The 15,903-nt window shown below is 48.2% G+C and overlaps 1 protein-coding gene and 1 long non-coding RNA gene across 3 annotated transcripts; one reads left to right on the plus strand and one right to left on the minus strand.

Moving 5' to 3' along the window:
- Window positions 1–1,537: 1,537 nt before the first annotated feature.
- Window positions 1,538–3,548, minus strand: LOC134756915 (uncharacterized). Its single transcript, XR_010130378.1, has 2 exons — window positions 3,459–3,548; window positions 1,538–2,514 (listed from the first exon to the last, which is right to left on the minus strand). It is a non-coding gene; the product is annotated as an uncharacterized lncRNA (long non-coding RNA).
- On the plus strand, window positions 1,762–15,562 carry EXOSC2 (exosome component 2). 2 transcript variants are annotated; one of them, XM_019033605.4, is made up of 9 exons: window positions 1,762–1,930; window positions 3,496–3,597; window positions 5,594–5,639; window positions 6,175–6,264; window positions 7,351–7,416; window positions 8,874–8,942; window positions 10,143–10,319; window positions 11,064–11,192; window positions 11,705–15,562. In XM_019033605.4, the coding sequence occupies exons 1-9, from the start codon at window positions 1,809–1,811 to the stop codon at window positions 11,783–11,785; spliced, it is 882 nt and encodes a 293-aa protein (XP_018889150.1). In that variant the 5' UTR covers window positions 1,762–1,808; the 3' UTR covers window positions 11,786–15,562. The 2 variants fall into 2 exon arrangements, with proteins under 2 accessions (XP_018889150.1, XP_055207330.1); XM_055351355.2 differs by lacking the exon at window positions 6,175–6,264 and having other exon boundaries at window positions 1,776–1,930.
- Window positions 15,563–15,903: the final 341 nt, after the last annotated feature.

A 15,903-nucleotide genomic window follows, 5' to 3' on the forward strand; every position in this document is an offset into this window, starting at 1 on the left:
CTGTCTCGAAAAAAATAAAAATAAAAAAGGGTGCGTGTGATGATGCAGAAAGAGGAGCACTGGGGATGGGAGAGGGGGAGTCTCTGTCGTTTTGGATTCTAGTCCCAGTTACGGGTCTGTTTGGGGGGCTCGGTGGCCCCAAGTGATCATCAGGGATAGCAATGCCTATCTCGAAGATGGGCTGAAAGTGAGGAATACATAACATAGTATTTGTAAAGCACTCAGCAAAGGACCAGCCGAAGCACTCGGGTTATGTCTGGTAAAGGGTGCAGGCTCTGGGGTAAATCGCGTGCAGTTGGAACACACATCGGCTTTGCTGCCATCTGCTAATGTGAATTCCATTCCTTTTGGGGCCTCGATTTCCTCCTCCATAAACTGATATCCACAATGCCAACCTTGTGAACGCTGTGAGAATGCGCGGGGTAAAGGCGACGTCTCTCCCTCCCGGGAAGAACTTGGATGGTGTCAGGCCTACACTCTCGCTCCGCCTGGGGCCGCTCGCTGGGCCTGGCTCCCCGGCTGCCGGGCTACGCGAGCTCAAAGGACACCATCGCCCTCTTATGGCCGCGGCAGGACTGGACCGAGGGGCTGGGCTCTAGTGCCTTCCTCCAGGCACGGCAGAGGGCGAGGGTCTGGCAGCCCGCTTACCCAGGGCCTCGGGGCACTAGCATTCATGTCATCGACTGCCTGGCAGGGCTGGCTTTCTTAAGTGTGGTCGTGAGACTTGCTTAAGTGGAAGAAATGCTGTCGCTTTGGAGATTTATTAAACAATTGGCTCGATGGATCTTTCTTCAGGAGGCGGACTTGGTTTACCGGCTTTACTGACCACAGCTGATGCCAATGATTTCATTTAATCGTCTTTAGAGTCCCTGTGCATGGGGGGTTACCATCCCCAATTAGTTTCTTGTGAATGCAGGGCAAGGAGAGGGAGAGGGTAGTGGGGGACGGGGAGAAGGGGCGAGGGGTACCCTCCTATTAAAACGGAGCCGCAGAAAAACCCACAGAGACATCCGTCTGTTCCCCGTTGAATCCTTAGAACAGCGCCTGGCACACAGAGAGCGCTCAACTCGCTGTGTAACTAAATGCAAGCCAAGATCTTCGCATTGTGTGTGCTCTTCCCTGCCCTACCAAATATACCTGGCTTGCAAGGTTTGACCTGTTTTCTTAGACGATTTTTAACTCGTTTCCAAAAGAAATATTGGAGTAAATTAGCTTGTTCAAAGGAGTCCTTATGAAAGGACAGAACCAAGTGAGAAGTATCTGGAGCCCGGTTTGGGGGTATAGATGATGATGTTGAGCTGGCACCCACGGGGCGGCCGCAATGTAGAATCCTGGCGCTACTGGGAACCGTGTGGAAAGGGGCTCTTCTTTCTGTTCAAATAGTGTTTTCTGTAGATCCCATCTCTCTATCCTCCTGAGCTCTCTTTTACAAAATATCGGATTTCAGCAGCTTAGAATCGGACAGAAACTCAGAGGTCCGTTTCTCAATTATCTCTAACCCTGGTAAACAATAAATGGGATGATGAGTACAAGAGAGTTTTGGTAAAAACTCACACGCCACACAACGTGAGATTTTATTATTCCACGGCTGCTCCCTTGCCAATAGTAGACATGGCAGCTCGGCTCCCTTCCCTTCGGGTTCGCCTTGTTGTTGCCAATTGTAAACATGGCCTCTAGGCCGTGAGTTCTCATTGGCAGCTGCTCTGAGTCCCCGCCTTTCCCCGCCCCTCCGAACGCGGCCGGGAGTTGTGGAGTCGGATATCGCAGCTCCCGACTGAGCTGCGCCTGCGCAACTCATTGGCGCCAAGATGGCGATGGAGATGAGGCTTCCAGTGGCTCGCAAGCCTCTTAGCGAGAGACTAGGCCGCGACACTAAGAAACATCTAGTGGTGCCGGGGGATACAATCACTACGGACACAGGATTCATGCGGTACGTGGGGACTTGGGGGAGTCGAGGCTTCAGAGAGCGGCTTCAGGGCTCTCTGCACGTGGTCCAGGCCTCGTATCCCTGTGTGTGTAACTCCCCGCGGGACCCAAGGCACTTCGTCTGAGCATCCTACTCGCCTCGCTTCCGAGCCTCGTGCTTCTTGCTCCCTGCATCTTGTGTGTCCCCGTCTGCATTTGTCTCAGCTCCCTGAAACCCTCCACTCCTGACCTCCGGTGGCTGTGACTTTTGGGTCTTCTGCCTGAAGTCCAAATCTTTGATCCTTCCTTGTGGGAGACCTGGAAAGCTGGGGAGGGTTAGGCGCAGGCTCTTTTCCAGTTTTCAGCTGAGGGGATGGTGGGCGTTCTTGGCTGCCTCCTCTTCAGTTTAGAATCCGTAATTGTTCGAGCTTAGGGCAAACAGTTACATTGTGCTGCATGCACCCATTTATACACATTTTGAATCTAAGGGGTGTAGTGCAGTGTATTGTGGTTAAGAGGGAAGGCTCTTGAGTCAGACAGTTGGGGTTCCAGTCCTGCTACCATCACATCTTATTAGCGGCATTGCCTCTCCACGGTCAGTTTCCTCATCTGTAAGATAGTGATAATAACAGTATGATACGGTAATGAGGATTAAATGAGACAATTATGTAAGAAAAGAAGTAAAACCAGCCATTATATCATCATAGATAACACTAGTGTTTCAACCTTTTTTTTTTTTTTTTTTAACTTGTATATGTACAAGGGGCACAGCATTCATAGCATTGCCCTTTAACCTGTTAGTTTAAGGTTAGTGGATACTAGGAAATTTTTTTTTTCTTTTTTGAGACGGAGTCTGTCTTAGTGTGCGATCTCGGCTCACTGCAACCTCTGCCTCCTGGGTTCAAGTGATTCTCCTGCCTCAGCCTCCTGAGTAGCTGGGATTACAGGTGCACGCCACCATGCCCAGCTAATTTTTGGTTTTTTTTTTTAGTAGAGACAGGGTTTCACCATGTTGGCCAGGCTGGTCTCGATCCCCTGACCTCAAGTGTGATCTGCCCGCCTCAGCCTCCCAAAGTGCTGGGATTACAGGCATGAGCCACCATGCCCGGCCCCTAGGAAATCTTAAGATTCATTCTTTCATTAATGCTTTTAACATATATTTTGTGCAGTTGGGTTATTATGGCAGAGTGAAAAATCTCTGTCCTGGTGGAGTTCTAACAGGGAGAGATAGATAATAAGCGCAATGAATAAGTTATTCAGAATGTTAGGCAATAATGCAATAGGGAAAAAAGTGGAGCAGAGTCAATGGTATGTGGGGGGAATGGTGGCAACAGGGTGGGCTGTGTTTTCAATGGCACAGTCAAGGTAGGCCTGCTGCAGAAAGTGACACCTGAGCAGACCTGAGTGAGAGGAGTGATGTCCAAGTAGCTGTCTGGAGAAGGAGCACTGAAGGCAGAGGGAGCAGCCAGCACAGAAGCCACGCTTTGCAGGGGGAGCCTGTTAGCTTTGAGGAACACATTGTTCTTGAAGGGAGAGAGGTCACTTCGAGTTACCGTCATATCCTTTCTTTGTATCTTCGCCTTGCATCAGGGGCCATGGAACGTATATGGGAGAAGAGAAGCTCATTGCATCTGTTGCTGGCTCTGTGGAGAGAGTAAACAAGTTGATCTGTGTGAAAGCTTTGAAAACCAGGTGAGAACAAAAGGTGTGTATTCCCTTTCTTGCAGCATCCAGGTTGTACAACCAGGCTTTTCCTGCCCCCTCCTTATCCCCCACCCCACCCCTGCCTGCCCTGTCATGCTGTAAGTCTGAGGTTTTGACCGTGACTGTAGGTGGGGCGGTGCAGATCAATGCAGGCTTCAGAGGTTTCCCCATGTTATGTCACCACTCCAAGCCTTGGTTACCTCCTCTGCAAAGTGAGTATAATAGCATGGCCTACTTCATAGGATTTTCTTTTTCTTTTTTTTTTTTTTTTTTTTTTCCGAGATGGAGTCTTACTCTGTTGCCGAGGCTGGAGTGCAGTGGCGTGATCTCGGCTCACTACAACCTTCGCCTCCCGGGTTCAAACAATTCTCCTGCTTCAGCCTCCCGAGTAGCTGGGATTACAGGCGCCCTCCACCACGCCTGGCTAATTTTTTTCGATTTTTAGTAGAGCCAGGGTTTCACCATGTTGGCCAGGCTGGTCTCGAACTGCTGACCTCTGATGATTTCCCCCAACTTGGCCTCCCAAAGTGCTGGGATTACAGGCGTGAGCCACTGCGCCTGGCCTAGGATTTTCTTTAGAATTCAGTGAGATGGTGCCTGTAAAGTATTTAGCACAGAGCCTGATACCTAGAAGCATTCAATGAAGGTTAGCCCCAGAAAGCAAGCCAGTGGGGTTGGAACAGAGTGAGTGATGGGGAGAGAAGGGGCAGATGTAAGCAGAGAGCTGAGGTGGGCGGGCGTGGGCCTGCCTTGTAGTCAGAGTAAGCATTTTGGCTTCTACTTTGTGTAATCTGGGAAGCACTGGAAGGGGTGGAGCAGAGGAGGGACTTGATCTGGACTTAAGCTCACTCTGGCTGCTGATGGGAGATTGAAGGGGGATAGGGCAAGCTTAGGGAGGTGGATTAGGGACCATACTCATGATCTGAAGTGATGGTGGCTTCACCTAAGGTAGGAGCAGTGGAAGGTGGAGGAGTGATTGGAATCTACACAGATTTTATTTTCCGAGTGTTTTTTAAAGTCGTGAAAAGGTGTTGGGTTTTGTATTCTTTGGGCTTTAGTGTGCATAGGACCCCGCCAACTGTGAATAGAAATAATTTTACTTCTTCCTTTCCAGTTTGGATGCCTTTTATTTCCTGCATATGTTTTAAGGGTAGAGCCAACAGGTTTTGCTACTGGACTTGTCCTGGAGCGTGAGAGAGAGAGAGGAATCAAGGAACTCTCCGAGGTTTTTGGCCTGAGCAACTGAGGGGATGGAGTCACCGTTGACTGAGATGGGGACAACTCATCCCCTATCTCGGTTTGCTATGGAGGACTGGAGGGGGCTGTGGGAAAGCTTAGTTTTGGGCTTGATACATTTGAAAATGCCCGTTAGTCATCTAGATGGCAGAGTTGGGTAGCTAGCAGTTGAGCAGGATTTGGAATTCAGGAGAGTGGCACAGTCACAGCACAGAGTGGTGTTTTAAAGGTATTGGATTGAGTGGCCGAGAAGTGAAGAGGTCTAAGGACTTAGCCTCAGCACTGAGTATGTCTCATTAGAATCGCGGGTAAGGAACTAGCAAAGGGGCTTGAGAGGAGCAGGCGGTGAGTGAGTGGAGGAGACGTGAGCAGACTTGTGTGGTTGGCGTCCTGGCTCAGATTTCCTTTCTCTTCCTTTGGCTGGTGCAGAACTCATCCATGTGCCACAGGAAAATAGTCCATGTTTTTCATTGTCATGTAATCGAACAAAATAGGGTTTTTTGGCTAAATGAACTACTTGGAATAGTGATATTCTAAGGATAGTTAATGGAGACTTTATACGTGGAGGAATGTTTGAAGTTAGCAGTTTCTGAAAGTAAGTCCAGACAATATAGTTACATAAATTTGCTGAATGTGGCACCTGTTCCATCCAGGCTTTCACCCTGTTGAACCGACATCTCAAATGGTGTGTGGTCTTGTCAGAAAGTCTGCTCACAGATGGATGAACCCCTTGTGTTTTGTCTTTCAGATACATTGGTGAAGTAGGAGACATCGTAGTGGGACGAATCACAGAGGTAACGTCGATATCAGATTGGTGTTTACAAAGTCGAGGCAGGCTGGCGATTTCATTCATGGGACAGTCATTCCACTTGTAGTTACATGAAAAAGGCATTCATTGCATTTGGCCATTGTGTGGCTTCTGATGTAAATATGTGGCTTGTTGGATTTCAGATTACTGGTTAATTTTTTTTTTTTTTTTTTGAGATGGAGTCTCGCTCTGTCGCCCAGGCTGGAGTGCAGCGGCATGATCTTGGCTCACTGCAACCTCCACCTCCCAGGTTCAAGCGATTCTCCTGCCTCAGCCTCCCAAGTAGCTGGGATTACAGGCACCCGCCACCACGCCCGGCTAATTTTTGTATTTTTAGTAGAGATGGGGTTTCATTATATTGGTCAGGCTGGTCTCAAACTCCTGACCTCAAGTGATCCACCAGCTTCGGCCTCCCAAAGTGCTGGGATTACAGGCGTGAGCCACCACGTCTGGCCTTACTGGTTATTTGATATGACACATGAACATGGAGCATGTGTCCAGGTGTGGAACTTGGCTTATAGGTTCAACAGAAGAGGTGGAAGGTGGAGACCAACTCCAGGCTGGATTCGGTCTTGCTGCTCTCGTCCATGAACCTTCCTGGAGGAGAGCTGGTAAGGGCTACAGCTGGGGCCATGGACTAGGGCCCAGTGGGCTGGGGGGAGCCGTGGGACCCTTTGTTCCACCAGAGGACTTTGATTTACACTGAGGTTGCCCCTTTGACTCCTGTTTGTCTGTTGTGAAGTTTGCTGCCTAGATGTGTATGTAGACGTTTCACCCTGTCCAGGTCTCCCGAAAGAGGGAGCGGTTGGCCTATGGTAGGATCAGAAACATCCATGGGGTGGGATCCCAACAGAGAGTTGGGGAGAGGAGCCCTTAGATGCTGGTTGTTAACAGTTTTCCTTTTTGGACATAACAGCCTTGCATAGTGAAGGTGTTCCTTGAAAAGCTGTCTTTACATGAGTTTTTTGTGAATTGAAAGGCATTTCATTCAACCACGTGTGGAATGTGGTTGTTGGCTTTCCAGACAACCACAGTAACTAAGCCACAGCCTTTTGTAAAATGCCATGGTTCACCTTGATCTTCAGTCCAGCGTGTATTTACAGAGAGGCTTACTGTGCCAAGCTCTGTGCCGAGTGCCAAGCACGACTGAGTTCCCCAGCAGGGGATATAAGATAACTGACCTAGTCCCTGGCAGTAGAAGAATAAATAAGTTGTGGTTATACAAAAGGAGATTTCAGTGAGAGAAGCTTGTAGGAAAGACAGGCATTGGAGTTGATCCTGGAAGGATGGAGAGACTTTAAGTGACTAGTTCAGGGAATCTGAGATAAAGGGAAATGTATGAGCAGAGATATATCCAAGCAGGACTTAGTCTGGTCCTGCTGGACCACAGAGGGCTGTCATGGAAGATGACTATGGAAATGTTGGCTAGGTGAGATTGGGAGGGGTCTGAATGTTCCTCAGAGAAGGGAGGGAAAGAGGAAGAGAAGAGGAGCTGTGGAAAAGTCTTTTGAGATGGAAAGTCATGATTATCACTGATTCCCCTCAAGTGGCTTGGGTTACCTACTCTTGCTATAGTTCTCAGTGCTTGAATATTGTGGTTGGCCTCAAAAATCTCAAAAGGAAGTGAAAGAGAAAGAAGCGATGGAGACCTTTCTGAGGATCTGGCTTAAGTAATGTCATTTCTTTGTGTATTTCAGAGGAGAAGATCTGCAGAAGATGAGCTTGCAATGAGAGGTTTCTTACAGGAAGGGGACCTTATCAGTGTATCCTGCGCTTTGCACTCCAGCCTCTTGATGCTTTTCTGTGGGACTGGGAAATGGGCCTTCCATTGTATGTCTCTGACGGAAGAACCGTGTCATCCTTGCAGGGATCCGAGTCTTAGACCAAGTGTCGGGCTCTGCTGCATCCTTTCTCAGTCTCCTTAATTCAGGCTGACTCCCCAGCTCTTGTTGGGACCTGCTGCCAAGTCATTTCTTTGGGCCTTGTAACTTACGGTGGCCTGTGCTTTAGACTAGGCTTTTGTTAATGGTGTTAACTTTCAGCGCAGGGAGTGGAGAAGGTGTTGTTCACGTCAAGATATTAATGACAGGCCGAGTGTGGTGGCTCATGCCTGTAATCCCAGCGCTTTGGAAGGCCAAGGAGGGAGGACTGCTTGAGCCTAAGAGTTCAAGACCAGCCTGGGCAACATAGCAAGACCCCTCTCTCTACAAAAAAATTAAAAAAGAATTAGCCGGGCATGGTGGCACATGCCTGTAGTCCTAGCTACTCAAGAGGCTGGGGCCAGACGGTTGCTTGAGCCCAGGAGCTCAAGGCTACAGTAAGCTATGATCACACCACTGCGTTCCAGCTTGGGTGACAGAGCAAGACTCTGTCTCTATTTTATGTTTTTTTTTAATTTTTCTTTTTTTTTTTTTTTAATGACGGAGTCTTGCTTTGTTGCCCAGACTGGAGTGCAGTGGCGCGATCTCGGCTCACTGCAACGTCCGCCTCTTGGATTCAAGCAATTCTGCCTTAGCCTCCCAAATAGCTAGGATTACTGGCGTGCGTCATGCCTGGCTAATTTTTGTATTTTTAGTAGAGACATGTTTCACCATATTGGCCAGGCTGGTATCAAACTCCTGACCTCAGGTGATCTGCCCACCTCTGCCTCCCAAAGTGCTGGGATTACGGGCATGAGCCACCATGCCTGGCCTCTGTCTTTATTTTATTTATTTATTTATTTATTTATTTTTTTGAGACGGAGTTTCACTCTTGTTGCCCAGGCTGGAGTGCAATGGTGGGATCTCGGCTCACTGCAACCTCTGCCTCCCAGGTTCAAGCAATTCTCCTGCCTCAGCCTCCCGAGTAGCTGGGATTACAGGCATGTGCCACTACGCCCGACTAATTTTGTATTTTTAGTAGAGACGGGGTTTCTCCATGTTGGTCAGGCTGGTCTAGAACTCCTGACCTCAGGTATCCACCTGCCTCAGCCTCCCAAAGTGCTGGGATTACAGGTGTGAGCCACCGCACCTGGCCTTCTGTATTTTTTAAAAAAAGATATTCATGACAACCAAGGGGAGAGGTAAGGTCACAGTGATGTCCTCTGGGTCAAAGATTGTTGTGCCTGGACCATTGGAGAGGGGAGGAAAAGATGGAGGTGTGGGGTCAAGGGGCAGAGGCTGCAGAGGACAGGAGAGTGTGTGGCCAAGGCTGCTGTTTGTTCCTTCATCACCCTGGCCAGGCTGAGGTCCAGGCAGTGTTCTCTGACGGAGCTGTCTCTTTGCACACGAGGAGCCTGAAATATGGAAAAGTAAGTCGGGCTCTTGATGTTCCTGTTTGCTGACCGAGACTACAAGGCTATTTTTGAATCCCCATAGCTCTCTGGAATTCTGGCCTAAAGAACCCCAGTAGCTAAGCATTAGTAGAGGCTGGCATCCCACAAACTGATCGTGTTCCTTAAACGTAACATCAGGAAGGTCAGGGTTCACAGGGTCATGGGTCAGTAGCCTTGTAAAGAACAAGTTTTATCCTTTTTCTCCAAGGAGACTGACTTTCACCAGAAGAGCCCCTCCAACTGTGGGCTGGGAGGCGCAGCTGTCTCTCTTCCTCCAGGGGGCGCTGCAGCTCAGCACTGGGGCTGAGGCTGTCCTGGGAACAAAGGCAGGCTGGGTCTGGTTAAACAGCCCTTAGACAAACGTCCAATCAGTCCAGTGGATGTTATTGCTGGCAAAGCTTGCTCTGTCATCTGAGCCTCTAAATGGAATTTCACTGCTTTTCTTGTACGAGGTTGCATTATTGAAGCTATTTACTATTTTAAGGAGAGCATACTTCCTAAAACAAATTAGGATTTACTAGTCTCTTAGCTTTATCTGGGTGAATGTTTTTATTTTCTGAGTGGAACAAAAACCTCTTCCCTTAGTGGAGTGGCTGCAGACGGCCACGCTGATGTACATCGAGTAGGCAGAGGACTGCTGCAGTATGCTGACTTTCACAACCCTGGGTCCTGCGGACTCTTCCTTGGCAGGACGTGGACTTGAGCTGTCCTGCCAGGACCAGACATGGATTTGCACCCAGCTCCACCCATCTCCTTACCTACCCAGAGGCACACATCTCACAGGCAAGATGAGTGTTTGGGGTTCAGGTACGAGCTAGGGTCATGGAACAATGCAGTGCTCCTGGGCCAGCAGGAGGCTCCAGCTCACTTCCTCATTGGCTTCAGCTTCTCTTAATGTCTGGCACATGAGTTCTGGCTTTAGAGTGCAAAGAAGACTGCAAAGGGAAATGACAGAGAAGAGTATTGAAGGTCACCTTCTGCTGGGATGTATGAATAGCCTCTGAGTCCCAAAGCGTTCTCTGCAAAAATGTGTACTATGTGTATGCATGTGGGTGACAGCAATTATAAACAGGAAGGACACCAATTTGAATATACTTAGGATGTGTATTCTGTAGTCTGCTTTTCATTCATCCCGCCGATCTTGCAGTGACCTAGCTTCGTGATCTATTTCTTTAGCTAGGTCAGGGGGTTTTGGTCCAGGTTTCCCCCTCCCTGGTGAGACGGCAGAAGACCCACCTTCATGATTTGCCATGTGGTGCCTCAGTGATTCTCGGTAACAACGGCTTCATCTGGATTTACCCAACACCTGAGCACAAAGAAGAGGAAGCAGGGGGCTTCATTGCAAACCTGGAGGTGAGCAAACCCTGTGGCCATTGTCAGTGGGATGGACGGGGCTCGGTCTTTGCTGTGTTTTTGTGGCCAGTGAAGTTGGTTGTTTTTAGCTATATTACTGGTGTAGGCTGAGTCACTTTGACTTTCCATCAAGGTGTGTTCATGAACCCCATATTATCTTCTCTCTTCTAAGGAGATGAACTCAGTGAATGGTTTGATGTTTGTTGGTGGAGATGGCAAAGTTGCAGGGTAATAGCCAAAGAGCCAGTGAAGAAGACATTCTTTTTCTGTTGTTTTGTTTGTTTGTTTTGTTTTGTTTTGTTTTGAGACGGAGTCTTGCTCTGTCACCCAGGCTGGAGTGCAGTGGTGCCATCTCGGCTCACTGCAAGCTCCGCCTCCTGGGTTCAAGTGATTCTCCTGCCTCAGCCTCCTGAGTAGCTGGGATTACAGGTGTGCCCCACCATGCTCTGCTAATTTTTCTATTTTTAGTAGAGATGGGGTTTCACCATGTTGGTCAGGCTGGTCTCGAATTCCTGACCTTGTGATCCACCCACCTCGGCCTCCCAAAGTGCTGGGATTACAGGCATGAGACACTGCACCCTGCCCCATTCCTTTTAATCTCCCTTGGAGTTAGCTGTTTGGTTGATTTGGAATTCCAGGGTGATATTGTCTGAGTCATAAATGATTTATTTGTGAATTTCTGTGGCTGGTCACGTATTTTGGTCCTGTTTGTATTTCCCTTCCCTTCTCTGTGTCTCCTTATAGCCTGTCTCTCTTGCTGATCGAGAGGTGATATCCCGGCTTCGGAACTGCATCATCTCGCTGGTAACTCAGAGGATGATGCTGTATGATACCAGCATCCTGTACTGCTATGAAGCATCCCTTCCACATCAGGTACTCTCCCCAGGGCCTCTCCCTTCTTCACTGATCTGTGAGCTGCTCTGTTGTTTGTTCAGAGACAATATGCACGTCTCCCCAATATATTCCCAACATCCATCAGTATGAACTGGCCTGAAACAGCCTTAATGAGTGTCTGGTAGATCTTTCCCTAAGAAACTTGCAATATTCTCAATGCCTAGTGTCAGTCTAAGGATTTTGGGGCAGGAGGTGTCAGGTGGGACTAGTTTATGAGAGCAACCTCTGGACTGCATCTTACCTCTCCCAAATTTCAGCCAGCTTTTGGATGAATGTCAGAATAATATCTTTGTTCTTGTCGGCTATATCCCAGAGAATCTTGCTGATTTATTAGGCTGCTTCTAGCAGATCATATCTTGTAATGCTTAGTCTCTCAGACATGAAAGGAATACAGAAAGTTTATGTTAACGGCTTGATTTATGTTTGGATTGGCTTGGTGGTCTATTTATGGTTGGTTTCTTTTCTGAACAAATGCCTTTTCCCTTTTTCAGATCAAAGACATCTTAAAGCCAGAAATAATGGAGGAGATTGTGATGGAAACACGCCAGAGGCTTTTAGAACAGGAGGGATAAGGAGGTGCTCCAGAAGCACAGGACTGTGGACCTTGCAGGAGTGAAGACTGTGATGTGTGGTCCCCATATGTGGCTCAGCGAAGACTGGAGAGATCAACCCTTTGTCAGCATTGACGGCCCTGTGACGGCCTCCAGCCCACAGGCCTGCTTTCTCCTGTCCTAACACCAAGCCTGGGTGGCAGATGAACAGTGCTTCCTTGGGTTGCCGGCTGAGTCCCAGTATTAGGGAATAGTTTCAGCTCTTTCAGAGTGCACAGTGTTCCAGTCGAATGGGCTCCCATCCTGGAATAATATGGAGAATGCTTTGTCTTCCACTCACTGTCATTCACAAGGCACAGTGCCCCATGAAATTGCCCCAATAGAAAACATGGCATCCCTGACCTCCAAATGGTCTGTTTTGGCCTCCATTCCTATATCCTTTAAATGACTGAGAATGCAGCTGGTAAAGTTGGAAGAATAAAGTTAACCAAGCAGGCCAGGCACGGTGGCTCACGCCTATAATCCCAGCACTTAGGGAGGTCGAGGCGGGCAGATCACCCGAGGTCAATAGTTCGAGACCAGCCTGGCCAACAAGGTGAAACCCCATCTCTACTAAAAATACAAAAAATTAGCCAGGTGTGGTGGTGCGCACCTGTAGTCCCAGCTATTTGGGAGGCTGAGGTGGGAGAATCACTTGAACCTGGGAGGCGGAGGTTGCAGTGAGCTGAAATCGCGTACCGCACTCCAGCCTGGGTGACAGAGCAAGACTCTGTTTCAAAAAAAAAAAAAAACAAGCAGCCTTTTGCTTGGTTGGAATCTGATTTTCTGTTGCGTATTCCTTGTAGCCATAGATGCGATTATCTCCACACCAGGCTGCCTTAATCTGTCCTGCTTGGAGAGTGACTTGTAAGATGCTGAATTATTCATGATAATAGAGTGAATGTTCCGGGTCCATGTACTCAGATAAACATGAAGAAAATAAGCTAAGAAAAATGGAGATCGGAAAAGCAAAGCTGTTTTCGTCCTATAATTGAAGTAGTGTGGTGCATTAACTTGTGGATAATTCAGTTAAAAGATAAAAAGACGTCAGAGTTCTCGCTGAAGAATGTGAGAATTCCTGTGCATTGTTTTTTCTGATGACTATCTAAAAATGGTGACCTGATGTAGGTTTGGGGGAACATTCTTAAAAAACAAGGGTGCTATGTGCCTGTAATCCAGCACTTTGGGAAGCTGAGTGGGCAGATCACCTGAGGTCAGGAGTTCAAGACCAGCCCGGCCAATACAGTGAAACCTCGTCTCTACCAAAAATAGAAAAATTAGCTGGGTGTGGTGGCACAAGCCTGTATGTAGTCAGCTACTCAGGAGGCTGAGGCATGAGAATCGCTTGAATTTGGGAGGCGGAGGTTGCAGTGAGCTGGTTGCAGTGCACCATTGCACTTCAGCCTAGGTGACACAGTGAGACTGTCTCAAAAAGAAAAAAAAAAAGGCGGCCGGACGTGGTGGCTCACGCCTGTAATCCCAGCACTTTGGGAGGCTGAGGTGGGTGGACCACAAGGTCAGATCGAGACCATCCTGGCTAACACAGTGAAACCCCGCCTCTACTAAAAATACAGAAAAAACAAACCATAGCCTGGCATGGTGGCTGGCACCTGTAGTCTCTACTACTTGGGAGGCTGAGGTAGGAAAATGACGTGAACCCGGGAGGCGGAGCTTGCAGTGAGCTGAGATTGTGCCACTGCATTCCAGCCTGGGTGACAGTGAGACTGTCTCAAAAAAAAAAAAAAAAAGGACTATATGCAAGTGCTGTCTTCACATATGTGGCGAACTATTTTTTGTTTGTTTTTGAGACAGAGTGTCGCTGTGTTGCTAGGCTGGGGTGCAGTGGCTCGATCTCGGCTCACTGCAACCTCCACCTCCTGGGTTCAAGCAATTCTGCCTCAGCCTCCCAAGTAGCTGGGACTATAGGCATGCGCCACCACGCCCAGCTAATTTTTGTGTTTTTAGTAGAGATTGTTTCACCATGTTGACCAGGCTGGTCTCGATCTCTTGACCTTGTGATCCACCTGCCTTGGCCTCCCAAAGTGTGTGGATTACAGGTATGAACCACTGCACCCAGCCATATTTTTTGATATTTATAGACGTCTTTTTGTTTGTTTGTTTTTTTGAGACGGAGTCTTGCTCTGTCACCAGGTTGGAGTGCAGTGGCGCGATCTCGGCTCACTGCAACCTCCGCCTCCTGGGTTTAAGCGATTCTCCGGCCTAAGCCTCCCGAGTAGCTGGGATTACAGGCACTTGCCACCACGCCCAACTAATTTTTGTATTTTTAGTAGAGGTGGCATTCTACCATGTTGGCCAGGATGGTTTTGATCTCCTGACCTTGTGATCCCCCCGCCTCAGCTTGCCAAAGTGCTGGGATTACAGGCGTGAGCCACTGCGCCCAGCTATAGATGTCTTAACATCATTGTTTTCTGTTCTTTTGTTCCGGGTAATAATGAGCTGAGGACAGCTGAGGAAGTGCTTGGCTGACAAAATGCCTTCCGACAGAGCCCTAACTACTCCACGTAAACCTAGGACAGTCTCAGTGGTAGTAACTTTGAACACTGCATTTGATAACTGAAATACAACTTGGCTCTTTTTCATTAAATGGTATGCTTCTCTATAACAACACAATAAACAACTTCTTACCTCACTTTCTTTTTTTGAGACAGGGTCTCACTCTGTCACCCAGGCTGGAGTGGGGTGGCATGGATCACGGATCACTGGAGCCTCTACCTCCCAGGCTCAAGTGAACCTATCTTAGCCTCCCGAGTAGCTGGGTCCACAGGCATGTGACGTACCACCATGCCTGGCTTTTTTTTTTTTTTTTTTGAGACAGGGTCTTGCCCTGTCACCTAGGCTGAACTGCAGTGGCACAATCACGTCTCAACCTCCTGGTCTCAACCAGTCTCCAACTTCAGCCTCCTGAGTAGCTGGGACTACAGGTGCTGAGCCACCACATGTTGCCCAGGCTGGTCTTGAACTCCTGACCTCAAGCAACCCTCCTGCTCAAGCCATCTTCCCACCTTAGCCTCCCAGAGTGTTGAGATTACAGGCATGAGCCACCACACCCTGCCTATTTTTTTTATTTTTACAAATTTTTTTGTTGTTGCCCAGGCTCAAGCGATCCACCCACCTTTGCCTCCCAAAGTGCTGGGATTATATGTGTGAGCCACAGCTCCTGGCCTCCTTTTTTGTTTTTCCTATCCCAAGTTGTATTACTAGTTTTGGGGAGTTTGCAGACAATTGAATATTCTATAGGCTGTGTTGCAGCTTTAGATGGATCGACCTGTCATGTTTTTGAGGTTATCCAGGCTGTATATCTCTGGAGAGAAGGGAATGGCAAAGAGTGGGAGTCTGAGTCAAGTTTGGTTTTGTTTTTTTAAGAGACAAGGTCTCTGTAATCCAGGCTGCAGTACACTGGCATGATCATGGCTCGCTATAGACTTCGGCTCAAGCAATCTTCCTGCCTCAGCCTCCTGAGTAGCTGGGTTTGGTTTTCCCCAGGGCCATATGTCAGCTAATTTACCCTCCTCACTTGGTGTCTCCCAGCCTGCCAGCCTGTGCTGTTCATCCAGTATCTGCTGAATGGTGATTACCTATTAAGTGGAACTAATACAAAAGTCTGTCTAAAAGCAATTTTTGGTGATTATTTCCTTGCAGTGGCCCACTAGAGGGCGCCGTTGTTAAGTGTAATTCCAGTAGGTGTGTTTTTGTTTTTTTTTTTAATGGAATAAACTGAAATCTTTACATGGTACTGAATCCCTTTAGCAACTTGGGGGGTTGCTTTAACTGAATCACTTTTAATTAAGGTATATGAACTTGGAGGGATTTATTCAATCTATGACAATATTACTCAATATTACTTTTTTTTTTTTGAGACAAAGTCTCGCCCTATCCCCCAGGCTGGAGTGCGGTGACGGGATGTCAGCTCACTGCAACCTCCGCCTCCCGGGTTCACGTGATACTCTTGCCTCAGCTTCCTGCATAGCTGGGACTACAGGCACCCACCACCACGCCCAGCTAATTTTTTTGTTTGTTTGTTTGTTTGTTTTCCTGAGACGGAGTCTCACTCTGTCACCCAGGCTGGAGTGCAGTGGCGT

Source organism: Gorilla gorilla, chromosome 13 (genome assembly GCF_029281585.2).
Source record: "Gorilla gorilla gorilla isolate KB3781 chromosome 13, NHGRI_mGorGor1-v2.1_pri, whole genome shotgun sequence".
Lineage (NCBI taxonomy): Eukaryota > Metazoa > Chordata > Mammalia > Primates > Hominidae > Gorilla > Gorilla gorilla.

Bases quoted from the DNA above. Each gene is read 5' to 3' on its own strand.
- EXOSC2 (XM_019033605.4), top strand. From the start codon at position 1,809: ATGGCGATGGAGATGAGGCTTCCAGTGGCTCGCAAGCCTCTTAGCGAG. The intron at 5,640-6,174 runs GTAACGTCGATA...CTTGGCTTATAG, and splicing joins TAGTGGGACGAATCACAGAG to GTTCAACAGAAGAGGTGGAA. The intron at 10,320-11,063 runs GTGAGCAAACCC...GTCTCCTTATAG, and splicing joins GCTTCATTGCAAACCTGGAG to CCTGTCTCTCTTGCTGATCG.